At 42.6% G+C, this 25926-nt stretch overlaps 10 protein-coding genes across 10 annotated transcripts; 6 read left to right on the top strand and 4 right to left on the bottom strand.

Moving 5' to 3' along the window:
* BDB00DRAFT_837514 (acyl-CoA dehydrogenase/oxidase) lies at window positions 1-2125 on the top strand. The gene is made up of 9 exons (XM_053124560.1): window positions 1-129; window positions 224-289; window positions 366-492; window positions 579-840; window positions 912-1084; window positions 1167-1278; window positions 1364-1595; window positions 1684-1824; window positions 1925-2125. The coding sequence occupies exons 1-9, from the start codon at window positions 46-48 to the stop codon at window positions 2030-2032; spliced, it is 1305 nt and encodes a 434-aa protein (XP_052976787.1). The 5' UTR covers window positions 1-45; the 3' UTR covers window positions 2033-2125.
* Window positions 2126-6413: 4288 nt separating this feature from the next.
* On the top strand, window positions 6414-9348 carry BDB00DRAFT_837502 (S-adenosyl-L-methionine-dependent methyltransferase). The gene is made up of 10 exons (XM_053124559.1): window positions 6414-6597; window positions 6695-6753; window positions 6822-7150; window positions 7252-7360; window positions 7498-7696; window positions 7794-7855; window positions 7984-8068; window positions 8246-8329; window positions 8452-8628; window positions 8721-9348. Exons 1-10 carry the CDS (start codon window positions 6459-6461, stop codon window positions 9110-9112), a joined length of 1635 nt encoding a protein of 544 aa, XP_052976786.1. The 5' UTR covers window positions 6414-6458; the 3' UTR covers window positions 9113-9348.
* Window positions 9349-11146: 1798 nt separating this feature from the next.
* Window positions 11147-13279, top strand: BDB00DRAFT_917088 (ferric reductase like transmembrane component-domain-containing protein; the record flags this gene model as incomplete). The annotated part of the gene is made up of 4 exons (XM_053128710.1): window positions 11147-11694; window positions 11814-12288; window positions 12373-12790; window positions 12893-13279. 4 exons carry the CDS (start codon window positions 11147-11149, stop codon window positions 13231-13233), a joined length of 1782 nt encoding a protein of 593 aa, XP_052976785.1. The 3' UTR covers window positions 13234-13279.
* Window positions 13280-13445: 166 nt separating this feature from the next.
* BDB00DRAFT_552447 (uncharacterized protein) lies at window positions 13446-14715 on the top strand. The gene has a single exon (XM_053117827.1). The coding sequence runs from the start codon at window positions 13618-13620 to the stop codon at window positions 14656-14658; it is 1041 nt and encodes a 346-aa protein (XP_052976784.1). The 5' UTR covers window positions 13446-13617; the 3' UTR covers window positions 14659-14715.
* Window positions 14716-15062: 347 nt separating this feature from the next.
* BDB00DRAFT_730514 (GATA-4 zinc-finger transcription factor) lies at window positions 15063-15564 on the top strand (the record flags this gene model as incomplete). The annotated part of the gene is made up of 3 exons (XM_053118308.1): window positions 15063-15145; window positions 15248-15421; window positions 15498-15564. Coding segments are annotated over 3 exons (324 nt in total), but the record flags the coding sequence as incomplete, so codon positions are not given.
* Window positions 15565-16262: 698 nt separating this feature from the next.
* Window positions 16263-18377, bottom strand: BDB00DRAFT_837498 (tRNA A64-2'-O-ribosylphosphate transferase). Its single transcript, XM_053124558.1, has 8 exons — window positions 18230-18377; window positions 18077-18159; window positions 17950-17990; window positions 17506-17886; window positions 17186-17425; window positions 16616-17120; window positions 16479-16534; window positions 16263-16406 (listed from the first exon to the last, which is right to left on the bottom strand). Exons 1-8 carry the CDS (start codon window positions 18301-18303, stop codon window positions 16353-16355), a joined length of 1434 nt encoding a protein of 477 aa, XP_052976782.1. The 5' UTR covers window positions 18304-18377; the 3' UTR covers window positions 16263-16352.
* Window positions 18378-20524, top strand: BDB00DRAFT_837495 (uncharacterized protein). Its single transcript, XM_053124557.1, has 9 exons — window positions 18378-18536; window positions 18614-18673; window positions 18766-18936; window positions 18997-19070; window positions 19151-19274; window positions 19350-19440; window positions 19515-19685; window positions 19789-19872; window positions 19956-20524. Exons 1-9 carry the CDS (start codon window positions 18430-18432, stop codon window positions 20421-20423), a joined length of 1350 nt encoding a protein of 449 aa, XP_052976781.1. The 5' UTR covers window positions 18378-18429; the 3' UTR covers window positions 20424-20524.
* A 148-nt stretch (window positions 20525-20672) lies between these two features.
* On the bottom strand, window positions 20673-21994 carry BDB00DRAFT_768736 (uncharacterized protein; the record flags this gene model as incomplete). Its single annotated transcript, XM_053119761.1, has 5 exons — window positions 20673-20918; window positions 20998-21085; window positions 21169-21263; window positions 21361-21558; window positions 21617-21994. 5 exons carry the CDS (start codon window positions 21992-21994, stop codon window positions 20673-20675), a joined length of 1005 nt encoding a protein of 334 aa, XP_052976780.1.
* BDB00DRAFT_552352 (uncharacterized protein) lies at window positions 21808-22660 on the bottom strand. The gene is made up of 2 exons (XM_053117826.1): window positions 22257-22660; window positions 21808-22182 (listed from the first exon to the last, which is right to left on the bottom strand). Exons 1-2 carry the CDS (start codon window positions 22599-22601, stop codon window positions 21991-21993), a joined length of 537 nt encoding a protein of 178 aa, XP_052976779.1. The 5' UTR covers window positions 22602-22660; the 3' UTR covers window positions 21808-21990.
* Window positions 22661-23112: 452 nt separating this feature from the next.
* Window positions 23113-24020, bottom strand: BDB00DRAFT_837487 (putative beta-tubulin; the record flags this gene model as incomplete). Its single annotated transcript, XM_053124556.1, has 1 exon — window positions 23113-24020. A coding segment is annotated over exon 1 (873 nt), but the record flags the coding sequence as incomplete, so codon positions are not given.
* Window positions 24021-25926: the final 1906 nt, after the last annotated feature.

Genomic DNA, 25926 nt, shown 5'->3' with positions numbered 1-25926 from the left:
TTTCTCTTGAATCACTCTATACCCCCCCCCAACCGAACTACACACATGGCCACTAACTCACTTGTCGACTTTAACACTCTCTCGCCCAAGTTCAGAGAGCTCTACGCCAAGGCAAAGGACTTTGTTGAGGTAGGTTTAATAATCCATACTCAGTCAAAACCCGTACGTGTATCTATGCGAATTGCACACAGACTAAACGCGGGCTGCCCGATATCCTATACAGAATGAATGCATTCCTGCCGAGAAAGTATTTGCAGCACAAATGGGTCAAGGCGAAAACCGCTGGAAGGTAAAATGGAGGAAATGTTGATATACAAAAGAAGGCGGGACGCGCAAAAAAATAATATTAATATTAAAAATTCAAGGTTATCCCGCCAGTCTTGGAGGAATTAAAGGTCAAGGCACGTTCTATCGGCTTGTGGAACTTGTTCTTGGGCCGTGAATACGGCAACTTTGGCGCTGGCCTTACCAACGTTGAATATGGTCTTCTTGGTAAATAAGCTCTACCTTTCTCTTCCATTGGTCCATAATTGCACACTAAAGAGAGTCTCTAACTTTACACGGTATAATCCCATCAGCCGAATTATCGGGTCGCAGCAGCCTCGCCCCCGAATCATGGAACTGCTCCGCTCCTGACACTGGCAACATGGAAGTCTTTGCCAAGTACGGCACACCCGCGCAACAGGAACGATGGTTGAAGCCACTTTTGGATGGCAAGATCCGTTCTGCTTTCGCCATGACCGAACCTGCTGTTGCTTCTTCGGACGCAACCAATATTGAAACCAACATTCGTCGCGAGGGTAACGAATACGTCATTAATGGTCGCAAGTGGTGGATCAGGTTAGTAAACAATATAGCTATGCGCACATCTTGGGCTAGTGGTAATCACTTACACACTTACACACACACAGTGGCGCTGGTGATCCCCGTTGCGCTGTCTACTTGGTGATGGGCAAGTCTGATGCCGAAAACTCAAACCGCCACAAGCAGCAGAGCTTGGTCATTGTCCCTGCAGATACCCCTGGCATCAACGTTGTCCGCCCAATGCAAGTATTTGGTTTCGATGATGCTCCTGAGGGTCACTGTAAGTAGTAGTAATATCCATGCATTGGCGGATCAAATTAAAATGAGCCACGACAGTAACGCATTCTCTATTTTATCCCCAGGTGAAATCACTTTCACTGATGTTCGCGTTCCTGTTGAGAACATTGTTCTTGGTGAAGGACGTGGTTTTGAAGTCATCCAAGGTCGTCTCGGTCCTGGCCGTATCCACCACTGGTAACGTAACCATACCGGGTTAATTCACTTATTGTAAAGGAAAACGGGGGAGTGAAACTCATGTTCATTTCTTATTTGCTCTTAGCATGCGCTGCATTGGCAAAGCCGAACGTGCTTTGGAACTGATGATTGCTCGTGTGACCGATCCTTCTCGTCGTACCTTTGGCAAGGGCTTGGCCGAACACGGCACCATTGTCGCTGACATTGCCACTTCGCGTATCGAAATTGACCAGGCCCGTTTCTTGGTACTGAGCGCTGCTCGCAAGATTGATGAGGTCAAGGCAAAGGGTGCCAAGAAGGAAATTTCCATGGCCAAGGTTTGTTACCAAGATGTGGGATAAAACGTACATTTTGATAGCATGGTTTGATGTTAAACACGCCAAAACTACTTTTATATCGGTTTAGATCGCAGTACCTACTATGCTTTTGAACGTTGTTGACCGTGCCATGCAAGCGTATGGTGCTGCGGGTATCTCGCAAGATACGCCTTTGGCTGGCTTCTTTGTTCGCGCACGTACTTTGCGCTACGCTGATGGTCCTGATGAGGTAATTAAGATACAAGAGGAACCAGGGGAGAGAACAACTATGGAGTGGATGATTATAGCTTAACTAACAATTGACTATTCTTGTTGTGCTATAATTACAGGTCCATCGCAACCAGCTTGGCAAGACCGAATTGCGCCGTGCTGCTGAGATCGTCGAAAAGATGAAGCAACAAAAGGAAAAGAGTGATCAATTGGTTGCTAAGCTCTAAAATAAATATAACCCTCCATTGCCTTGTGATAGTTTCCTCCCCCCCAATAAATATACACGCGCTTGTTTTTTGTTTACGCTATACAGACTTCTTTACCCGCTCGCGCTTTTTTGAGCAGAATCACATATACTATCTTAACTTGGAACTATGAGGATTACGGAAACCCGATCAGTTGCTTGAACAAACTAAAGAAAGAGAGCTGGTCTGTATGACTTTGTAGAACGAGGCAAGTCGAGATCACGATAACCAAAGACGCTGGGCACGGCTTGATTATCACATATATATTACCAATGTGGTTTCTAAAGACTTGTCATATTTGTCCTGATGATGGTCACTGATGTGTCGAGCTACTAGATGATGAATTTTTAGATGGTAGTGAATCCAGACAGCAATGATAATACCAATCCAGTATTGAAATCACATATTCATCAGGTGCAAGTTCATTTAGAAGAAGAAGAAATAAGAAATGGCGAGCAAGGTGACTCCTTTCATAGATGGCTTGTTGAGTTGAAGGCGTTCATTTGCCTCCTTCAAACTTCATTAGTTTCATCTATGCATGAGCCAAAGTATGCAAGAGGGATCCATAAAGTGTTTCTCATTATTATTTACCTTAGCACTGCCGATTCATTGTTTCCCTCAAATATTTTCGTACCACATTGGCATAAAAATTACTCACTAACATCAAACTACTTTAATATTACAGGCGTCATCAGCGATCTACTCAAAAGAAACGAGTTTGAGCAGACCAAAGAGTTTACGACGCGTTTAACATTCATAAGAACTATTTGCGCGAGCTTTATCGCATTCTTGTCTCCTCTTTGAACTGACGTTAGGTCCAAGAGATCACGCTTTGAAAGCAGTCGCATCACAAATGGTCAGTGCAGGTTTTTCGATCCAGGTGAAAACCAAAATGATAAGAAAATCGTGTTGTGATAAGCTACGTGCAGGAAGAGTGAGAGAGACGGACAGCTGAAAAAAAATCATTCCAATTTACAGATCTGGCAATTGTACATGTCTGCTGGCGTATGCTCTGGCGTTGTCTCTTATAAGATAACCTCTTTCTAAAGGAGGGTCGGACCATATCCTCGGTAACAATTTGTTTTTTCTTGACAATTACTTTGGCAATTTGGGCGATCACAGAAGGTGAAAAAAAAGTGTCAAAGCGTGATAAAGCGCGTTGTGATCGTGTTACTGAGCCACTGTCATTGTTCCCCGCTTTGGTTTAGCACGGAGCTGTGAATGGATGGAGAGGGGAGTAATTAGCTTTTTGTTCGCGAAAAAAGAAAAAGGAACTTGTCGTGCACATAAAAAAAAGGCGAGGCAAAAGCGGTAAAACGTTTATGCGGAAAGTGCGAAAAAGAAAAATATATTTTTATTTTGTTTATCATTTTCTTATTTGTGTGTAATAAATAATAAAAAAAAGTTCGTTTCAATTATCCCAACATATACCGTTGGCATCACATGCACCCGAAGGTTCACGATCGGCTGCCGGAGTATATGACCACATTCCCACTGGTATATATTGCAAATTTTCTTCAGAGCGGACCACTGAATCTGCCGATCATCAGAAGAATTATGACAATAGCCAGCACAAGCAATGACCCGATCATGGCACAGAGCAGTGCATCTGTACTACAGATCAAAGCTGTACCAAAACGAACTGAAGAGAAGAGAAAAAAGAAAGGCGAAATTGCTCGCTTTATATAGACATTTTTCTCGTTCGGGACTTCAAATCCCCGTGAATTCTCATTGGCCCAGATAACGGGTTGCGTATCAACTTGTGGGCTGCCTACTATGGCATAACAAAAGATACAGCACCAAAGGAAATGAAAGGAGGAGTGGTACCTGATGGTCAAGTAGACAAGCGTGCTTCGGCGGTAGTGGTACGTGTCTCTCACCATGGGCTGCTGTACCTCCGATGCTGTCGCCGCTTGGTTGTGAGGGGGGCCGTGCACGGCACCGTGTCAAGCGAAAACAAAGACACGAATGTGAATGAGCATGTAGATTCACGGAAGAAATGCTTTTCTGTGAGCAACAAGATGACGGAAATAGAAATGACTGACAAGGTAGACAACCTAAAAGGCTATCCGGTATCAGTTGTTTAGTAAATAGCAAGGACACAATTCTTCCAGCAGCCAGTTTCCATTCTTCACCCAACAAGGTAAACAGTTTAGCGTAGTCCACAGACTATTCCATTTTATTAGTATCTTTTGACTGCATGTGCGGTGTGCGGGAATAGATACAACACACACATACTTGACCCCAACGCTGCAGTGTATAATGAAGACCCATTATCTTTTATTTTGAGGCGTGCTTGTCCACTGTTGCTTTATAATTTTCGCCATCCGCCAACAGTTCTCTGAACTACGCCGTGTAACCAAGTATGTATGTACTGCTGCAGATAAGTTGACCCGCTCGTGATGAGTATACGCTGCCGCTAGTGAAGTTGACTCACCCTTCATTGTTTTTCATTGCTACTGACAAAGTATATCGGTTCGTTTGTTTTTGTGCGGTTTTAAGTACTTTTTGAGCAGCGTTCAAGATCCATGGGGACGATCAGAAGAAGAACACTATAAACGATGACTTCCTACTGTACATCTTTTGACCCTTTTGTTCCATTGATTACCTTGTTCACCCGCCATCCCTTTGTGCACTTTGAGTACCAAGCAATTGGCCAAATTGTTGCTTAACAATAATGCGCTTTCACTCTACGGGAGTTTTCAATTCAAGGGAAAGCTGTTGGAATGTTCGAGGTTTGACACACGCATCACTTTGTCACTATCCAAAAAAGAAAGGTCTGTGTTGCGCTCTTCCTGAAATCCTTATTCCTAGACTACCTTTGCTTCCTGGTGATTTACGTCCCTTATGCTTGTCATTAGTATGGGTTTGTGCATACGCGTTCATTGCCTTCGTTATGTAATAAAAAAATTGTAAAGAGAGACGTAGCGAATTTTCCACCACTGTTGCCTATTTCCACAGCAAAATTAACATTGTGTTTCTGACCTTCTCTTTGCAAACTTTTGTCGTTGTCGAGTTAGTGATGTTATAATGGAGCTTGAGAGAGATATCCATACCATATCCTGCTTTACAGTATTGCAGTTGCACTTTACTATATGTTAGTAGCACCGTTGACTGTACATTACGTCCAACTTAGCAAAACACATGGTCCCTTTTGGCATACATTACGACCCGCTTAAATTTTAGTATGCCTTGTCTTTTAGTTGCCGCAAAATATCAACTTTAGAAAGAGGTGGAGAAAACAGAAAAGTGTGCTGGGAACAAGACTTCTCCCAGCAGTAATTTCACTCATGACTGGTGCAGCAATGTCTTTGCTCTTATATTACATGCGTTTGTTTTGAACAAAGTAGGGCTTGCTGTATAATGAAAGTTTCAAGGCTATGTATTTGATAATTCTATTTCATCATATTTTGAGCCACTGATCCGGTCAGTGTACGGGAAGGTTAACCAAGCTCATATCAGCTTTAGCAATATGTCAAGAGAAGTACTTGGTCTCTGGATCGCATTTAAAGGCACTGTATATGCAACCGTGGTCGACGGCTGATAATGAGCGCCGAATTGAGTATCTGTCTTTCCGATTGTGATCGTCGTCCAGCCTTGTGCAAACAAACCCTGAGCGAAAAGGAACCGAAATTGGAACACTAGCAAACATGAACTAAGAGATAGCAAGGGTGAGTGATTTTCAGCATTGATTCTGGAATAGAAATAGCTGTAAAAGATAACGAACAACAACAGCTCCAAACATATGTTGTTTCCATTGTTTAACACATAAAAGACGTAATATTTATGCATTGGTTTGGGCTGCAAGAGTCTTTCTATCAAGTGATATAAAAGAGATCGGAACCAAGAGATGAATAGTCTGATGTAAACGTATATATAGTAACGCAGCAATACTACTCTGACATAGTTGTACTGCATAAAATCAGTGTTACATAGCATATGGAACAATTTCTCCTTTACAACAAAGGACATTGGAGCATACTGTAGAGTGATGAAAGTGCATTTGCATTTGAAGCAAATGAACAATCCGACATTCACTTTTATTAAAGAAACAGAGTATGCATGCTTGTACCTTGCACGGAGCGCAGTGACAGTGCAGTGCACATCACTCAGAAATCAACTTACAACATGCGCAAGCGATCTGCCTTTCTTCCATAGTTTTTGCTTTGGGCATGATGGCGAGAACCATCACAAAGAAAAAAAGTGAAAAAACTCATATTACACCTCGGGTTTTTCAATCCTATCAAAAAATCGACTTTATTTTCATGCTAAAATCAGGAACATGACAAGCTGCATAAATCATTTCAGTGGCTTATATGCATTTTGAGAACCCCCCCCCTCGGGAGAGTATGTTGCGATAGCTTGTTGGATACCCCACCCCCTCCCCAACGCTTTATCGAGATCGATCATGAATTTCTACCAACATGCGGGCACAATTCTCGACAAGCTTGAACGACGGCAGGGTACTATTAAGGGTCTTGTCATTGGCGATCCCAAAGTAAAAGACAAGAAGAAAATGTACGCTCTCATTTGTGAAACGCTTAAATGTAAGAAACGAACCGACTTTATGCATCACGACCTCCTTTGTTCCTCGAATAATTGTTAATTCAAAACTAAATGTTCTCCTTACTTGTGTATGAATAGATAAAAAAGTTATCAATGAGCTGATTGATATTACGGATATTTGTACGATCGAAAAGAAGGTAGGTGGAAATGAGATAATAGGACGAAAAGGGGATAAGGCTACGTGGTTACTAAAATTATAGGGCAGATGTTATCCTCACGGTCGTTGGCTCAAGTGCTTATTCACGATATGCTATTTACCAAACGAGGTATTCCATTACCGGCCACCGTACCCATCAAAAAATGTGTCCACCGCCACCAGGCACGACTGAAAGCCGAGTTGGCAAAAATCAAAATGAAGCGGGGCATAAAAAGCAACGAGGAGCTAGTGAGCCAAAAGGCCAGAGACGCTGTACTCATTCCGCGCTATGCACGCGTTAATACTCATAAATCGACAATGAACAAGATTATTCAAGCGTTCAAAAAGGAAGGCTATACCTTTGTGGATAATGCGCCAGAAGATTTACGACAACTCACGTAAGCGAGAAGGGTGGAGGGAGGAGCGAGGGTTTAGAGGAAAGAGAGATTTACATAAAACAAAGATTACTGTTGTTGACGATATGCCTTTATATACTTAGCGAAAAGTCATTCTGTCGCGACCCACATTTGGATGACTTGCTTGTATTCACGCCAAAGACGGATCTGCATAACCATCCTCTCTATGTTGCTGGAGATATCATTTTGCAGGTACTTGAAATTAAAAAATGTATAAAAAGGATGAAAGGAAAACGGATGGAGAGCGGGATGGATTACGTTATTGGTGTATATACTGAAAGATAGATGGGGTTTGGGGTATGTGTTTTTCTTTTCTTTTGCTTTATCAGGATAAAGCATCCTGTTTTCCTGCCCATGTGTGCCGCCCACCCAAAGATGCACATGCTATTGATGCTTGCGCTGCACCAGGAAACAAAACTTCGCATCTATCGGCGCTTATGCAAAACACGGGACGGATATGGGCTTTTGATCTTGATGCAAGACGTCTGGAGCTGCTTAAGCGTATGACGGGAAAGGCCGGATGTAAAAGTAAGAGAGGAGGCATTCATTGTTTTTCACAAAGATCACATCCACAAGCTTAGGATTTGCATTATGTGTATACTGATAACTGATATACCTTGATTAGATATCTCACCTGTACATGGTTCATTCCTTGAAGTTGATCCTATGGATCCTCAATATGCCAAGGTAAAAACAGCTACGCATTCGAACTCTTTTCTTGGGTGGTTGCAGTAAACGAAAAAAAAAAAATGCGGGGCTTAGTGTAGTATAGTGGAAAAACATGTAATTGAGAACTCTTTGTGTTTACGATCAAGGTTGAATATTTCCTTCTGGATCCGTCGTGTTCTGGTTCTGGGATCGTCAGTCGATTAGATCACCTTGTTGATGGTGACGATGAAGGTATGTAAATGAAAAAAAAAACCTGGTACAACGTCAACAGCAAATGTCCATAGACGATGCTGTTGTTGGATGTCGGGTTCCTTTTATCCTCCTTTTGTGTCGCCTATAAAAAAAACAACTGTCTATGAATATATTTACTAAATCGGGTTTGGTCTTTCTAACCTTTCTTCCTTTCAGAAAATCAGGCGACAGACACCGTCGACGAACGGTTGAAAAACTTGGCGGATTTCCAGATGTCAGTGATTCGCCATGCGCTCAAATGTAAGTATTGCTATGTGCCACTGCCTCTGTTACAAATTGTTTGCCGATTTTTCCATCATGATATCTGTATGTTACTCAATACCATTGCTAACTACGTCCATAATGTATCTTTTGTTATCCAGTTCCTAATGCAAAGCGCGTGGTGTATTCAACATGCTCCATACATGCACAAGAGAATGAACAAGTGGTACAAAGCATCTTGGCAGATAATCCCGACTTTGCTTTGGCGCCGCGAGAATCGGTGTTGCCTACATGGAATCGACGTGGACTAGTGTCAGAGTTCAATGGCAGCGTTCAAGGTGAATAGGCATTAAACCTTTTAGCGTATTTTTTTTCACTCACTTTTTGGAATAATTGCGCTCATATCCATTTTATCCCAATGGTGTGATAGATGCTGACGCTGTAGTTCGCACGGATCCGGCTCATGATTTAACCAACGGTTTCTTTGTCGCTTGTTTTGTACGAACAAGCGCATCACCCTCCTCATCAGCTAATGCTTCTGCGCCTAATAAGAAGCGGAAAGCAGCAACTCAAGAAGAACTTACTGGCAGTACGAGTGCTATTACGACGACGAAACAAGTAGATCTTCCCGCGGAAAAGAAAAAGTCGGCGATAAAAGTAGAAAAGGAAACAACAAGTAGTCAAGAGCCACCAACTGTCAATACTGAAATCAAGCTAGCATCTACTACCGCTAAAACCAACAAAAGTAGTAACAACAACAATAACTCGAACAATAAGCGGCGTAAAAAGAACAAAGTTAGAACAGCTGTTACCCAACGATAATGATTTTTACACTTTCAACATTACTGTAAATACTTACTAAAGCATGATAACTTATTTAGAATACATAACATGGATCATAAACAAATGCGACATAGAGTTTCTATCCTTTTTAGCTGGTAAAAGTGACGTACAGCATGCACCTATTGAATATGGTAAACGACAGAAGGTTGTACCAAGGCTAACTAATAATATGCCTTAATTCGTGGGGCAATATGCTGCCTTTGATCTGATAAAAAAAAAGATATTATCACTCCACCGGATTACGACCATAATCACGCAAGAACCTAGGATGACGAGTCCACCACTATATATATATATATATATATATAACGACCAAGCTCATAATTATCATCATTCATCATTATATCCAAGAAATGTACTTTTGGTGTGAGAATGTATATATATATACATTATGCTAACAATCATGATTTAATCGAGTTGTAGCTTTATGATTATCCATCATCCCAGTGTTGGTCCGCCAACTTTTAAAGCTACTATAGCTCACAAAAAGCCGTTCGATATATTCTTAAAAGGATTAGTCTACACGCACTAAACAATAATCCAGGCCTGGTCCTCTCTTTCAAACATGCACGGAAGAATATAGGTTCCGCAAGATCAGTATCACATATTTACAAACCCTTAGCAGAGTTTGGAGATGGGGTAGAATGTATCGGCACGATGAGCACAAACGTAAAGGATATAAGAAGAAGGCAAGAGCGGGGCGTGGTTCCCGGGTCTAACGCTTAATTGCCTGACGGCAAATGACGAAGAAGTAATGAATTGGACATGGGTGTTCTTGACTTTTTTTTGGTAGTCATGACAACTTGCCAGGCAATGGGGTTTTCTTGGAACCCCTTTCTCCCCCACCTCACTTCATACTCACAACAGCTGCCAACCCGATCATGGTACATACATGCATTAAAGTTCCTTTTTTATCAATAACAATAGGGGACTTTAGTTAGTGCACCTCTCTAATGCATTGAAATATAGAGAAAGAAACGTCGAGGGTCAAACGAAAAGACGTACCTCTGTTCTTCTATTGAGTTCGCGAACAACCGGTTAAAGGCAACCTTTGGCGTAACGTTGTACGCGGATCTATAAACCCCAGCGGACCATTTTTGTACATTACACTAAGAGAAAATATATGTGTTGAGTAACAAAGAATTCCGCTGCCGCCACTACCACCCTAGTTTTGTAATACAGCGTTTTATTCCCCAAAGAAAGAAGATCACAGACTTGGTAAATAAGCCCAAATATGGTGTCTTTTCGGTGAATAGATTTCCCCTTCGCAAAGTGGGTATGTTATGTATGTTACTAGGGGATCTTCAACCCATCACACCCTGGTCAAACAGGAAATGAAATCATTGGCCCCTTTTACTTCAATGACTACATTTAACCAGCAAAACAAGCTTAAGTTTTCTCTTAAAGAGTTTTCTTTTAAAGCTTTCTAGATTAGGATGGATGACAGAAAATGATACTTATGCAGGGCCCGTTCTTTTACCTTTTTTACCATGCAGGGTTAATAAGAACAAAAACAGATGTTTTAATTTTAAAGTTAGCGATCTTTTTGTTGGGTACACAAACAACCACAGCGATCTGATAAAAAAGAATCTGATAATAGGTGTGTCTTGTGTAGCACAGTTCAGACTGTGATCTTCTTTTTTTGCTTGGGGGTGGTACTGTTCCTGTCAACGGGTAAACTGACCCACTCTATTGCAACAGCCCAACCTGATCCCCTCCCCCCAAAGATAAGAGAGCAACTGTGACGGACGACGGATGACGGATGGGAGCAACACACGCGCAGGGAGAGACTGCTAGGTAAAACAACGCAGTCTGGTCGATCTCACGTTATGATTAAAGCTATTTATTTACAGGCCAGTCAGCACCGTGCATGTGATTTACCGCGTGCCTCTTCTTTTTTCACTCTTGTTCTCTCTCTCTCTTTTTGCATATCCCCTGTAAAACCCTCCCCTTTACGTTAGTCCACTTGCTTTCTTATTTATAAAATCACAGAGGCCATCAATAAGCACACCAATGGCAGTTGTACTAAATACCAGCAAGGATTTCCACAAAGTCGGCTACACGTATGCATTCTTCTGGTGGGGCTTATTCGCCCTTTACTGCATCGCCTACCAGATCGACCGATTCCTCGTCTACCGCGCGCGTCTCCAATTGAGTCAAGGCAAACCCGTTTCCAAACCGTTCTCGCTCTTTGCACTGCTGAATCCGCTGAAACCTCTCGGCGACTATGTGACTCAAATCCCCTTTGTCACGACCTGGATGCCTGTCAAGCACATAATCGGTGTATCCTTGTTTTCGATCATCAATGTCCTATGGATTCTCTTTGCACCCTTCAAGCTGGTTGATGGCAAGACCTGGGCCGACGTCATGAGTATCGGCTTGATGGACCGTCGTGCAGCGTATGTTGGCATGGTCAACTGGAGCTTTGTCTTTATCCTTGGTTCAAGAAATAATGTCGTCACCCGTATGTCTGGCATGACTTTTGAAGGCTTGGTTCCTTTCCATCGATGGTTGGCCAGAATTGGTTTTGCAGAGTACATGCCTCATTTTGTTTGGCGCATGTAAGTTTTACTCTTTCTGTTGTCACAAGATACTAGCTTGTCGTCAATGCGCTTTGTTTACCGTTTCTTTTTCAACAAATTTCACTAAAAAAGGAACATTTTTTAAACTTTATATTTAGTATCCATGGTTACCGTCACAACTATATCGTCAAGGATGCGCTTTTCAGAAACATCGAGCAAGGCACTGGCACCATTGCCATGATCGGCTTTTTGTTCCTATTTGTGTTTTCCTTTGAATGGATACGCCGCAATCACTTTGAGATCTTTTACTACACGCACATTTTCGGAATCATCGTGGCCATCATTGCCTCCTGCTGGCACGAGACCGGTTGCTTTTACTATTTCATCCCTGCTGTCCTTCTCTGGGCCTTTGACCGTATCTGGCGTTCATTCCAGTCCTGGAGTGTCAAGACCAAAATCGTGAATGTCGAGGCGTATAATTCCGGATCCAAGCACGGTATTACCCGTGTCCTTTTCGAATACAGTCGCTTATCTCAATATCATCCTGGCCAATACATGTTTGTTACCTTGGTGAACAAGACCAAAAGGGCGTTTTGGAACTATGCCAATTGGCATCCCATGACAATTTCTGAAGTTTGGCAACCTGCCGTATCCAGCTCATTCACCGCCGATGGCAAAGGACTGAACGAAAAAGTTCCTACCAAAGGAGGTAACAAGGACATTATCATCAAGAAAGCCAGCGAAAAAACCCAGACGACCCATGAAGAAGCAGCTGGAAGCAGTAGCAGTACCGGTAGCAGCAGTCATGACAGCAACAGCTTCACTAACGCAACACGACGTCGTCGTTCCGAGCATGATCAGCCTGCTGCATCGATCCATATCAAGGCCCTCGGATCCTACACCACAGACCTATTACATTCTGCCACTGGCCACCATGATCTGGATTTGAAGGTCGATGGTCCCTATGGTCCTCGTTTGGAATACCAAGACTATAAGACCATGGCTTGTTTTGCTGCTGGTATAGGTATTACGCCTGCTCTGACATTAATCAAAGATTGTGCCGAACGACGTGCTGCTGGCGTAGACACTGTGGTGACCGAACAAGTCCACCTTGTGTGGGCCATTCGTACACTAGGTAAAAATTAACCACTGCTACTGCAAATGAAACACGCTTTTTGATTGGCTGTTTGCTGCATCTTTAAGTTTCTCATTCCCCTTAAAAAATTTTTTTTATCAGATGAACTGACGCCATTTACGGATCTGATAATTTTCTGGACCGAACAATGCCAGCGTGCAGCGAATCCATTTCAACTAAACCTCGACATTTATGTCACACGCGAAGTGCCTACCGATGGCTCGAACAACAAACGCCACTGGATTGAAGATCTGGAGCATTGCAATGTGACATTTAATCAACGGCCCGATATTGCTGGCTGTATGGATCATATTGAAGCGACAGCAACGGATACAAACTCGGTGTGGGTGCATACATGCGGTTCGGATGATTTCATGAGACTCATTATGAATCAAGCTATCAAACATCACTGGGACGTACACCATGAAACATTTGAGTTCTGAGGTCAATTAGACAAGCCATTGTATCAATATCACAATTGTAGTATAGAGAAAAAGTTATATATACAGGAATGCATCAATCAAAAATAAAAGTTTATTGTTTTTTATCTCTTCCCCTTTTCCATCAAAGACTTACGATATGATGGTCCCGCAAGAATTCCATAATTCGTGGCTGGTTTTTAATATATCCGAAGAAAGGGATCCATTATACCTCTTTTTATTTTGTTATTATTGGTCTTCTTCACTCCTACTCGCTTTTTTTTAATTGCTGCTGGCCTAGGCTGCTTCTTTCACCACTCACTATTTACTCTCAACCCCACCCCTCTCTGTCAAACAAACGGCCTCCTTCTCCATTAGACCAATAGCAGTCCATACGCAGCAGCAGCAATGGCACCATTTGTCCTGAGGGTCAAAGGTGGCGAAGACACATTCTTTTCTCCTTTGGAGAACATGCATTGCGAGGAGGATGTCTCGTACGCATGGCGTGTCAGCAACAAGGTGAGAGACGCATTGGAAAATGGATCACGTCTCGAAAACATGTCCTGGCGACTTTGGTTCCGTCATCAACTTTTAAATCAGCAAAAGGCAGCCGAAAAGGCTAAAACCGAACAATTACAGCAACAGCAACAACTCCAATTACAACAACAATTCAACCAGCAACAACCTAACTCGACTGTTTCATTGTCGGTGACGACTACTCCACTTCATGAGCAACACCATCACCAGTTTTGGTTTGACCAACACCATAACCCTCCTCCACCACCGACCAAAGATTTGCCTGATATGATGGACTATGACGATACAAACCAGTTTATGCTACACAATCCAAACGATTTTATATTCAGTATGCCACCAACGAAACATGTCGAGCACGATAACAATAACAACAACGTCCAACAACAACAGCAACATGAAGCAGAGCATCAAACACCTTGGCCACTTGCAGCTACTGAATATGATTTACAACATACTATGCAAGATACTCCAACTTCGTTTCAGCCAGATCATCATCTTGATAGTGCATTGGCTTCACGAATGGCCGCTTTCTCTATGCAACCCATGTCTATGCCGCCAAGTCCAATCATGTCTCACATGCCGCCCATGTCCATGCATCACCGTCCGCACGATGCTATTCATAACGCTACCGCCGCTGCTGCGGTTTATGTAGAACAACAACAATCCACTAATACTCTGCTGCATACAACTTCACCTCCATCGAGTTCCACAACTTTGAATCGACTCTTAGAACAACAACAACAGCAAGATACGCATGCACATCATACACACAATCATCATCATCATCATAACCACCATGGACATCCGGCTGCGCGTGTACGATCGAGGCCACAGATATCTTTAGAAATTGAAGGCATGACATCTTCAACTGCGACAAATAATCCTAGCCAGCTTTATCATACACATTTGTAAGTCTCTATTTTTTTTTTTTGGAAAAAAAGAGGAATAGCAACACTATTCAAGAGTCTAGGGGGGGGAGGGTGAAATATAATCGATACTTACTGTCATTTAATTTACTATGTAGATTCTCACCCTCTGTGGCAGGACCCTCTTCTGGTGCAGGCGACGTGATGCCTGTTCCACAGATTCTGAACTTGCTCGAACAGGCTGGCATGTATGATGGTGACCAACCGGCTAAATTCCAAGATGAGCTGATGGATCAAGCACAACAAGAGAACAACAACCAACCGCAACAAAAGAACGATAACGACGATAACGACTCGGACGATTCAGATGAATCATCGGAGGATGAGACGGACGATGACTCTGACGATTCGGACGATGAAGAAGAAGAAGAGATTGACGATACACCCATCTGTACAAACTGTGGTGCCACTTCAACGCCCCTGTGGCGCCGATCTCCCGAAGACGAGCTGTTGTGCAATGCATGTGGTTTATAGTAACGTATCAGACACTTCTTGTCTCCCTATCTAAATAGAAAGCAGCAAGCAAAAAAAAAAAGGAGAGAAATGTTTAACTTTATCTTTTTTATTAATTTTAGTCAAAAGCTGCATAATGCTCCACGACCGAAAACCCTTCGACCAAACAGTGCACGCAAAGAAATTCGTGAAGAGACTGCCGTTCGTTTAGTATGTTCAAATTGTTCAACAACAACTACACCGTTATGGCGTCGTGATGGAGAAGGTGCTCCACTCTGTAATGCATGTGGTCTATAGTAAGTACAATAAGCTGGTAGAGGTCATCACACTTTTGTGCGTCGTCTATGTTGCTAAAGTATATTATCTGTATAGTCTAAAACTGCATCATGAGAAACGTCCCCTTTCGATGAAAAGCGACACCATCAAGAAACGACAGCGATACGAAGGTCAGCGTGGACGCAACAAGGCCGGTAAAAAGAAGAAAGATAAGCTCAAGAAGAAAAAGCGACCACGCAAGGACAAAGAATCATCGTCGAAAAAGAAGAACCGAGAGCATCATCGAGAAGAGAAACGAGGCCGGGTGGCCTATTCGCCCACACCTCCTGCAGCATCACTACCTTCATCACCTGCCGCAGCAGCAGCAGCAGAAGCAGCAGCAGCAGCAGCAGCGGTTCACAACCATCCATTACCATCGAGTTTTATGGCTTCGACTTCGCAATTGATGATGAACTTTCAACAGGCTACAAGTTCAACTAGCACACAGCATCACGGCGATCCACCACAACATTCACCGTTTTATCAAGACCATTTATTCCAACATTCGTTCAATTTTTCATCATCTTCTCCGTCTTCGAGCACAAACAATGATTTGTGCGATGGCAGCTGCATTGCGGGCATGGGTGCTGCTGATTTCTAGTTTCTCCTTTCCTTTATAAATTCCACTTACACTACTCTACTCTATATAAACGCATATACCTTCTTCTTTTTCTACTACACATACACTCTCCTTTTTCTTCTTTGTATCATAAGACATTGTTTTTTTTTGCCACTGCAGTACCATATCTCTCCTCCCTACTCGTAGATCAAGGTCTTTTTTGAAGTTTGTAATAATTGCTTGATAGTTGTAATATAAGTTTTGGTATCAAATGCATTACATTTTTTATTTGTTACACAACAAAAAAAAGGCTCTACTGTTTTCTTCTTTTGGCCAGCAAAAAAAGCTCGTTTCTAGCTCATAAAGTAGGTATTGATCTTTTTCAGCGTTGCCCTGGAAGGTGCAGCCTACAACACAAAAACACAGTTAGAGCTCCATTGCCGAGTTGTTTTGAGAGAAAAGCAACCAATGTTGCATACCTTAGGCCGACTACTGATGATTTTAACTAGATGATCATGAATACCTTTCTTGTCAACTACAAAACAGAATTTTTAGTCAAGAGCTATTTGCCCGCATTTCATGTTGAAAGAATCAACCTTGCTAATAACCTACATACCTCGAGTGACACCATCCGATACAAACTTCATGTCCTGATCAAAATACTTGACAAGGATAGCCAAAGCAATGCCCACAGATCGATCCTGGCCCTTTGCACAATGTACCAATATCCGCTTTTCTTGCTGTAATGGTTCCTTGACAAACGCCAATGCTTTAGGTATCGATTCAAACAACTGCTGCTGCCCCTTTTTCCCTTCTGGTATAGGTAACTGTAGATAACAGTGTTCCTTGTCGATCTCTTCATAATGCGTAGGAGTACAGTTGATTATGTAATCGAAATGTTGCCAGCATGCGGGTGGTTTGCCACTGAGTCTGGACCCTATCGCCAGGGTGGTGCCTTGGATCATATCGTATTTCTTGTCATTAGACGTGTCATCGTCGCCATCATCATTTGCTGGACCGGCAGAAGCGACAATGTGTTGAACGCGTTGTTCGCATTCAACGCTGCTGTTGCTATTCAGTAACTCTTTCGCGTGTTGCCAGAATAATCGTGGCGTCAGGCCCTTTTTAAATATGGAAGAATTTCCTGAGTTACAACACACATATACAATAGCGGGGAAAAACGTACATGGCACCAAGCTTCTTGATCATCACCGGATCCTTGCACATACAGATATCCACCAGGCCGAGCTTGACATCCGGACTCGACAGCCTGGGAAGCACTGAGACAGATCACGGGCCAAAAAGGCGCGTCCGAGTAATCCGGTGGATCATTGATGAAAAAGGATGATTGTGGCGTAAACCAAAGAGGGCGTAATGGTTTTTCTACAAGTTTGGAAATTGATTCCATATCGATACCACCTGAATCCTTTTTTTGTAGATAGATATCAAGGATTAACAAACACCTCGTCTGTCGTAGTATTTCAAATCTATAGAAATAAAACTTACCAAAAGCTTTTGAGCAAATCCATCCATTCGAGCTTCAATTTGAGCGTGTTCAGATCGTGACACGCAGGATGGTAAAGAATATAACTCGCATGCTTCTTGTTCCTGTTTTTTGTTTTCAAAAAAGCCATACTGCTCGTGATGGTGATGATGACGACGGCTACGATATTTTGCGACGGCTCGATTGATGGCACAACACCATATGGGTATGGTTTTGGAAAGCGAGTCGGGGATCCGTTTGCCACGTCGTGTCGAGTCAACAACAATACAACCTTTGTATCTGTGGATGATGTCTAAAAGGTGTAGATTGCTACGCCTTAAATTGAAATCCCATTGGCCCATATGTCCATCGGTTGACTTGTAATAGACTGAATAGACCTTTCGCTATAGTATACATGCATTAGGATTCAAACATGCTACTGGAAAATTTTCTTCCTCATATATTACCTCGGTCGGATCAATGTACCACGAGCCACATCGTTCATTAGCTAAATATGCGTATCTGTTTAATTAGAAAGCAAGTTCTTGCATACATGGTACAAAATTTTTCTCCTAGTAGCTTTTCCTTATTTACCAACAAGCGGTAACTTTGGAAACAAACATGCAATCTCCTTGACAAAGTCTGCGTCTTCCTGGATCGATCGTAGCCGATTCAGACTATCAAATATTATTTTCTCCAAAAATGAGTCAAACCTGTATAAATCGAAACATAGAACACCATAATTACATGTTTTTGTGATCCTTACGGATCTGATTGGCACCGACATGGTATTCATTCTCAAACAATCCTTTACTTGTCATTGTTGTTTGAAGGGTCAGCAAGGGAAAGCTTAAAAACGAAAAAATAAAAAGGCGGTGTTTTCACGCTTCGTCTCTCTTTCTTTTCTGCCGCATACACACCCAAAAAAAAAAAGAACGTTTCCTCCAATGTCGCATAAACGTAAAAGAGAAGATGACAATTCAGCGAATCCATATGTACAAGAACGACCTCATTTTGGTGAACTGGCAGAGCAGTTTCCCGTCTTTCGTCCTTTGTAAATATCTTGCTGTCTTCCTTTTCTCTCCTGCACAATATTCATATGCACACTACTTAAATACACGATAAACCTAGTGTCCATACGGATAAAAACGAAAACCCATATATTGATTTTAAGGACTCAGAAGCTGTTCGGTATGGCGGGTGTGAAAAAGGAAAAGACGGGAGAAGACATGCACATTTTCTAATGATAACCGTCATTTATGGCGTATCTAATATTACGATAGAACACTAACATGGTGTTTATTGAAACGCGACTTTGGCCTTGATGTCAAACTACCTGCAGATCGGCTATGTCCGCCAGTTCCTAACCGTCTCGATTATATTCTCTGGATTGAGGATATTCTGAAGGAAACCTTACCCACTGATCAGTTTGATATGGCCCACGGTATTGACATGTGAGTTCTCAACTTGTTATTACAGTGATACATTGTATTGACATTGATTTCCTCTCACAGTGGAGTTGGTGCATCATGCATATACCCATTACTGTGTTGTGCGCGTCATAAAGATTGGAAATTCGATGGCACAGGTAATATATCCGTATGCGCTATAAAAAGCACATCTGTCGATCCAAACATTGATGAGCTAACGATTGTATGTCAAAACAAGACATTGACGAAACCTCTGTACGGATTGCACGTGACAATATTCGTAAGAACAAAATGAACGACAGGATTACCATCCAATACAACAGTATTCCAGAGCGTATCTTTCTTTTGGATGAAGGGAAAAAGTCAGTGCACCACATCAAACTATATCATCATCTTCTCCCTATATAGCGGCTGATAATGACACGCAAAAAAAATAGGTACACGTTTTGTATGTGTAATCCACCGTTTTATGCATCTGAAGAAGAGGTCGAACAGAGTTTACAAACCAAACAAGCCGAACCATTTGCGGTAGGATTTTTCCTCTTCTTTTTCAAATAAGTATATTTTCCTATAATCATTAGTATTCATATTTGTATCAACAGATCTGCACAGGGACCAAAAATGAAATGATCACAGATGGTGGTGAATATGGTTTTATTCAGCGAATGATGAACGAAAGTCTAATTTACAAAGACCGGATCATGTGGTATACGAGCCTGATAGGTTTAAAAAAGTCGGTTCGTCCGTTAGTGGACCAACTTGAATCATTTGGTGTGAGTAAGCTCTATCCCTTTTCAAAATTCCTATCTATCTTTAGGGCCCTTTGATACGTACATGCACAGCTGTACCAACTTTACTCTTCCTTCTGTCACCTAGATAAACAACTATGTTGTCTCAGAGTTTATCCAAGGACGGACCAAAAGATGGGCGATAGCATGGTCATTTGGACCCAAACGACTGGTAAGACAATAAAAAAACAGAAAGGTCGTTCAACAGACAAAAGTGCTTACAAGGATACAACGCATATTTACCCACACATGTAGCATAAGGTGCACAATCTCGTTGAATATCGAGCAAAATTACATTTCGTCTCCTATATGCCCAAACCCGTATCCTATGTTCGCGAGCAAGTGATTGCCATCCTGCAAGACCTCAACATTTCATTTGAACAAGACGGAAATGATCCAAATGTCATTACAGGCAAACCTCGAGCCATTACATGGAGCCGTGCAGCACGTCGTCTTTTGAACAAAAAGCAAAAGATTGAGGAAAATGAGCTTCCGATATTTGAGTTCCAGTTTGCACTGCTCGAAGAAGAAGAAGAAGAAGAAAGAGAGGGAGACAAGCAGTTGGATGGTGGTTGCAGGATCGCCAGTGTATGGCTCCAGGGCGATAAAAGAACGGCATTTGAAAGCTTCTGGTTTCATGTTGAAAGGCGTGTCCAGGAAGCGTGTGGAGTTGATCGAGGAAGTACGTTCAATAGCAAGAGTGGTGCTGTTTCTGAGGCATGATCAATGTGTACGTACTGTATCATACTCAAAAAGATGATAAATGGCATTTGTACATACCTAATCGAAGCTTATCAAATAAAGTGTTTAAATAATAAAGGACATAACAGCTACAGTGCATTCATCAATGATTTCAGTTGTTCTTTAAGATTTAGTGACGCAGCATATGTATACATACATATTGCATAAAGTGTAGATCATGATATTTTGCTTTCTGTTTGAGCAATAGCACGGTGTGTGTATGCTATGTTATTATTGCAACTTTATGCAATCGGCCTGGAAAGAATCCCCGACCCATCGCGCCACCTGTTTCATGACATTGACTTTATGGCCAGTAGCCGGATCATAGCGTAGTTCATACAAAGTGCAAAGATTCATGACTGCTGTTTCGCAAGTGCCTGCAGATGTTGGGTTTTGAGTCGTCATGGTCGATAAAAGCTCAATAGCAGTGCTAATCTGACCCAGATAGACATAACAAACAGCCAAATTGTTCACCACCTAGTATCGAATATAAGTATTGACTATACTTTATTTTTCTCGCGTGCCCGGTGTCTATAATAAAGGAGCAGCAACGTACCAGAAGATTCTCTTTATTCGCCTCTAGTATGCCGCGTAATACTGCAGCAGCTTGATTCCATTCTCCTTTAGCCATGAGTAAGAATGCCCTGTATAACCCCGAGAAACGTTAATTTCTTTACTACAACGCAAGCCGGGGGAGTCTCACACATCCTCTAAAGTCTTACGTTACCTATTCATTTGAACCGTTTCAACAATAGCTTCATTTTGTGATCCTTCCTTATCGACTTGGCCGTATATTTTTTCGGCCGATTCTATATCGCCCAACTACAGTAAAACATAAGTTTTTGTGAGTCACTGTATCAAATAGTGTTGTTACACACACACAAAACGAAGAGAAATAGAGAGCAGTTATACTAAATACCTGCAGATACAATCGACCCAATGCGGACAGGATATCCAGATCTTGTTTCCCATCCTTTTTGGTACCAAACTGTTTGGATACCATCTCCATGGTGGACGCTGCACCTGTGTAATCATTCATTTCCATCATTTGTGTGGCCATCACCAAATAGACTTGGGCTTCACGTTGTCGCCAAGGTCCCATTTCTTTAGCGTGCATCTAGAGATCCAAGAAACTTGTGTAGTTAGAGCCTTTTCCTTCCCCCCCCCGCTGTAACCATAGATATAGAGTTGACAACTACCTTTTTACAATGCACAGCAAGCATTGTCAATCGTTCCAATGCCACGAGGGGGTATTTAAGCCAGGCGGGTAATCGAGCTGCCAAGATACGCAGTTCAAAGGGAACCATGCTACCACTACTGCTGCTGTCTTGTTGTTGCTTGGGTATGGCGTTATGGAACTCAAAAGTCAATTCAGCTCGACTCAGATCGCCCAGTTTATCAAGTTCGGCCGACGCCAATTGATACAAGCCAAGTTTGGTCAATGCTAATAGACGCAGATACCATAGTTCTAAGATTTGTTCCAAGTCGGTTGGATTGGATTGGACGAGTTGTTGTCGTGCATAACGTGCAACTGCTCTCCACATATTGTTCATCTATTTTTCCCCCAAAGAAAAAGGCATACAGTGTCAAGTTGATATTTTAGCAGTTTGGCACAGGACAGAAATATACTCACCACAAGATTGACTATGCCTTCAGGGTTTTCTGCAGTGGTGGCAGTGTTACGTTGAGGACGTTGATCCGGTGGAATATAGCGTTCAACGAGTTCAGAAAATGCGTCGTTCTTTTACACAGCAGCAATAGCATTAGTAACAATCTCCTTGCTGTATCTTTGAGAGAGAGAGAGAGATAACCTACCACTGGGATATCATAAAAGGCGGTATTACTCGTCAAATGGTGACCAATGAGTGCTGCCGTATTGTCGCTGCTTGCTCGCTGCCGAGTACTTCCACCACGCGACATTTGTATAGAGTTTCTCGTTGTTGGTGTAGCACGTCGCTCATCTTCTGGGGATAAGGTCAAGGACCGTACCGAAGGCGATGCAGTAGATGGTGAACCAATGCTGACATTGTCAGGTAATGTTCTTTGTAATGCTGAATCAGCAGGAATTGGATCGTTGTCGCCGCTGTTGCTGCTATTCGTGTCGACTACTGGCTTATTCGATGCATTGATCAAGTCGTTATTGCTATTACTGCTCTCCATAGCTGGTTAAGTTTAAGAGACGACGCGCGCGCGCTTTGAAGAGTCGGAATTATAATGGAGGCATTGAGGGTTCCACTCATTATGTGTGTGGTGTGTGTGCCTGAACGTTGAGGTATACGTCGATTATGTAAACTAGTTGATAAGCTGACGAGTCTTTTTTATTGTTAAAACGGAAATGTAAGTCTTTTTGATGTGTGCAAATATATGTGTGTGTGTAGTGAGAGGGAAAAAGGTGTGATTAGAGAAAAAAGGTACGGTATGTCTGTGTGTGTGTGTGTGTGTGTGTGTGCGTGTGTTGTATATGAGTTTACTCCTTCATAATTTATGGGTTGACTGCGAGGGAGATAGAGCCATTATTAATAGCAAGCTTCTTTACTGTTCATCTTCAAGGCCACCGTCGTTGTACTCCTCCTCGAGGTACTCTTCATCTTCTGTTAGATGAATGGAAAAGTCAAAGTTAGTAAAAGATCCACCGCTTCATCCATTCCAACTAAACCGCAAAGAGAGAAAGCTTACCCATCATCTCATCATCAATGGTTGCTTCCTGATACTGCTGGTACTCGGATACCAAATCGTTCATGTTGGACTCGGCCTCAGTGAACTCCATTTCATCCATACCCTCACCCGTGTACCAATGCAAGAAAGCCTTGCGACGGAACATGGCAGTGAATTGCTCGTTGACACGCTTGAACAAGTCTTGGATAGCCGTGCTGTTACCGATGAAAGTACCGGACATTTTCAAGCCAACAGGAGGAATGTCACAAAGCGAGGACTTGACAGAGTTGGGGATCCATTCGACAAAGTACGATGAGTTCTTTTGTTGGACAGCCAACATCTGGTTCTCGACTTCCTTGGTGGACAAGCGACCACGGAACATGGTAGCGACAGTCAAGTAACGACCATGACGAGGATCGGAAGCAGCCATCATGTTACGGGCATCGAACATCTGGGCAGTCAGTTCGGGAACCGACAAGTTGCGGTATTGCTGCGAGTTGAACGCCGTCAGGGGTGCAACACCGACCATGAAGAAATGAAGACGAGGGAAGGGGACCATGTTGACACATAACTTGCGCAAGTCAGAATTCAACTGACCGGGGAAACGCAAAGAAGTGGAGACACCAGACATGACAGCCGAGACGAGCTGGTTCAGGTCGCCGTAGCCAGGGTTGGTCAGCTTCAATGTGCGGAAGCAGATATCGTACAAGGCTTCGTTGTCGATACAGAAGGTGGCATCGCAGTTTTCGACCAATTGGTGGACGGAGAGGACAGCGTTGTAGGGCTCGACAACAGTGTCGGAGACCTTGGGCGAAGGCACGACGGAATAGGTGCTCAAGATGCGGTCGGGATATTCTTCACGGATCTTGGACAACAGAAGCGAACCCATGCCGGAACCAGTACCACCACCCAACGAGTGTGCCAATTGGAAACCTTGCAAGCAGTCAGTGTTTTCGGCTTCCTTGCGCACAACGTCCATGACCGACTCGACGAGTTCGGCACCTTCGGTGTAGTAACCCTTGGCCCACGAGTTGCCAGCACCCGATTGGGCATTGATAAAGTTGTCAGGACGGAACAACTTGCCGTATGTGCTGCTACGGATGGCATCCATGGTGGCAGGCTCCAAATCGACAATCACCGATCTTTATAACATTCGTTGTATGGCGTCAGTGTTACCTTTTCTTTTCGTATCGTTATGAAGCCATCCACACTATTAAAGAGAGACAGGGTGTTTACCTAGGGACATATTTTCCTTGGAAACCTTCGTTGTAAAAGACGTTGATACGCTCCAATTGCAAGTCGTTGTCACCGACGTAGTTACCGTTGGGATCAATGCCGTGTTCAGCACTGATGGTTTCCCAGAATTTCTGGCCAATCTATTTTTTCGTCAAAAACGATGGTGGCGAAGAACGTTGACGATGATGCATAAGCAAAACATACTCTCTCTCTCTCTCTCTCTCTCCTTTTTATTTCTCCGTGAAAAATAAAAGGTGGGCACTGGGGTTGACTTGCATGTACACAGTCAAAAGTAGACCAGCCCCTTTTCTTCTTTTGCTGTTGCTTATTGCTGCAGAGACGCTCTCAGAGCAACAAGACCCCCCCTTCTTCCTTCCTAGAACAACCCCACTTGAGCCCCTCGAATATTTCCCTGGGGCCACCGGAGAAATATAAACTAACCTGGTTACCACATTGGCCTGTTCATTCCCGCACGACAACAACAACAACAACAACAACAACAACCGTAACAAAGAAAAAAGGAGAGAAAGAAAAAAGAGTGAGCCAACCAAACCCTCTCAAGTAACTGTTAATGAGATCTCCACATTACCTGCTTGTACGTGAATGATTTCTCTCATTATGCTAAAATGCTATTATATCTATATATTACTGCTAAGGCGTGTGTGGGTTATGGAATGCCTAATGAAAACGAAGAGGTTCAGCTATTAGAAGCTTAGTTAAATGGCTGTACAGCTAGAGAGATTAAAACTTACGAAAAAGAGAATTAATGAAGGTATAAAGAAAACACGGAGGAAAAGAAAGTGAAGAAGAAAAGAAGAAATATGCGCGAGTTCTTTCTCAACCTCCCCTTAAAAACTTGTTGCTTACACTTTTACAAACACGCGCCCCTCCCCTCATAGGATTGGTTTCAGTCACAGCATAGGGTGCACTACGCGAGGGGGTGGGGCTAAACGCGTGTTGTGTATATTATTTGTCGCGCTCTTTTTTTTTTCAAGAACAGCGCGCGTTTTGGAAAAGACCATTTTGTTAAGAACGACGCAACACACACACGTGGAGCTCGTCATCATGGTTACGCAAACAACGTGGCCATATATGCACAGACATTCTTGTGTACACGAGCTTAAACAAACCATGATTGAAATAGCAACCAAGTCTAAGAAGAACTACACACTGCTGGCAATATCTTTTCTGATCGGTTATGGAAATTCAGCAGCAAGCAACATCATCTATCGGGCACTCGAACTACAGTATATATATATAAAAGAATGTCTATGTTATGCTGTTATCAAAGCTCGTGCCACTTGTCAAATTATAAATTTAGTGCAAGTGCGATATGTGTTACATACTGATCGACATCCTTCGTGGCGATAGTGTCTCTACCTTCATTGTTGCTACTGTACTGCTGTCAAAAATACTAACACTGTATGTAGCACGAATAACATGACATTTTCAAATAAGAGCTACCAATCCTTTTTTGACCTTCCCACATCAGTTTAAACTTAAAAAGCGAAAGTCCCTTGAGATCTCTACGTGGCTCAAGAACTGCTATGAAGCATACTTTGTTTCATTTGAACGTAGGACCATAAAGCTCAAA

Source organism: Zychaea mexicana, assembly GCF_025766255.1.
Source record: "Zychaea mexicana strain RSA 1403 chromosome Unknown BDB00scaffold_70, whole genome shotgun sequence".
NCBI classification, from domain to species: Eukaryota; Fungi; Mucoromycota; class Mucoromycetes; order Mucorales; family Lichtheimiaceae; genus Zychaea; species Zychaea mexicana.
Note: the sequence above shows the minus strand (reverse complement) of the source record. Positions and strands in the feature narration are given on the sequence as shown.

What these genes read in the sequence shown, in the direction of transcription:
- BDB00DRAFT_552447 (XM_053117827.1), top strand. Translation starts at nt 13,618, where the DNA reads ATGGCACCATTTGTCCTGAGGGTCAAAGGTGGCGAAGACACATTCTTT.
- BDB00DRAFT_837502 (XM_053124559.1), top strand. Translation starts at nt 6,459, where the DNA reads ATGAATTTCTACCAACATGCGGGCACAATTCTCGACAAGCTTGAACGA. An exon ending in TGGATCCTCAATATGCCAAG is followed by an intron (nt 7,856 to 7,983) that starts GTAAAAACAGCT and finishes TTTACGATCAAG; the next exon opens with GTTGAATATTTCCTTCTGGA. An exon ending in TGTTGATGGTGACGATGAAG is followed by an intron (nt 8,069 to 8,245) that starts GTATGTAAATGA and finishes TCTTCCTTTCAG; the next exon opens with AAAATCAGGCGACAGACACC.
- BDB00DRAFT_837514 (XM_053124560.1), top strand. Translation starts at nt 46, where the DNA reads ATGGCCACTAACTCACTTGTCGACTTTAACACTCTCTCGCCCAAGTTC. An exon ending in AGGCAAAGGACTTTGTTGAG is followed by an intron (nt 130 to 223) that starts GTAGGTTTAATA and finishes TATCCTATACAG; the next exon opens with AATGAATGCATTCCTGCCGA. An exon ending in TGATGCTCCTGAGGGTCACT is followed by an intron (nt 1,085 to 1,166) that starts GTAAGTAGTAGT and finishes TTTTATCCCCAG; the next exon opens with GTGAAATCACTTTCACTGAT.
- BDB00DRAFT_837498 (XM_053124558.1), bottom strand. Translation starts at nt 18,303, where the DNA reads ATGACAAGTAAAGGATTGTTTGAGAATGAATACCATGTCGGTGCCAAT. An exon ending in TCCAAAGTTACCGCTTGTTG is followed by an intron (nt 17,991 to 18,076) that starts GTAAATAAGGAA and finishes ACGCATATTTAG; the next exon opens with CTAATGAACGATGTGGCTCG. An exon ending in GGTACATTGATCCGACCGAG is followed by an intron (nt 17,887 to 17,949) that starts GTAATATATGAG and finishes TGTATACTATAG; the next exon opens with CGAAAGGTCTATTCAGTCTA.
- BDB00DRAFT_552352 (XM_053117826.1), bottom strand. Translation starts at nt 22,601, where the DNA reads ATGGAGAGCAGTAATAGCAATAACGACTTGATCAATGCATCGAATAAG. An exon ending in CCTTTTATGATATCCCAGTG is followed by an intron (nt 22,183 to 22,256) that starts GTAGGTTATCTC and finishes GCTGTGTAAAAG; the next exon opens with AACGACGCATTTTCTGAACT.
- BDB00DRAFT_837495 (XM_053124557.1), top strand. Translation starts at nt 18,430, where the DNA reads ATGTCGCATAAACGTAAAAGAGAAGATGACAATTCAGCGAATCCATAT. An exon ending in ATGGCCCACGGTATTGACAT is followed by an intron (nt 18,937 to 18,996) that starts GTGAGTTCTCAA and finishes TTCCTCTCACAG; the next exon opens with TGGAGTTGGTGCATCATGCA. An exon ending in CTTTTGGATGAAGGGAAAAA is followed by an intron (nt 19,275 to 19,349) that starts GTCAGTGCACCA and finishes CAAAAAAAATAG; the next exon opens with GTACACGTTTTGTATGTGTA.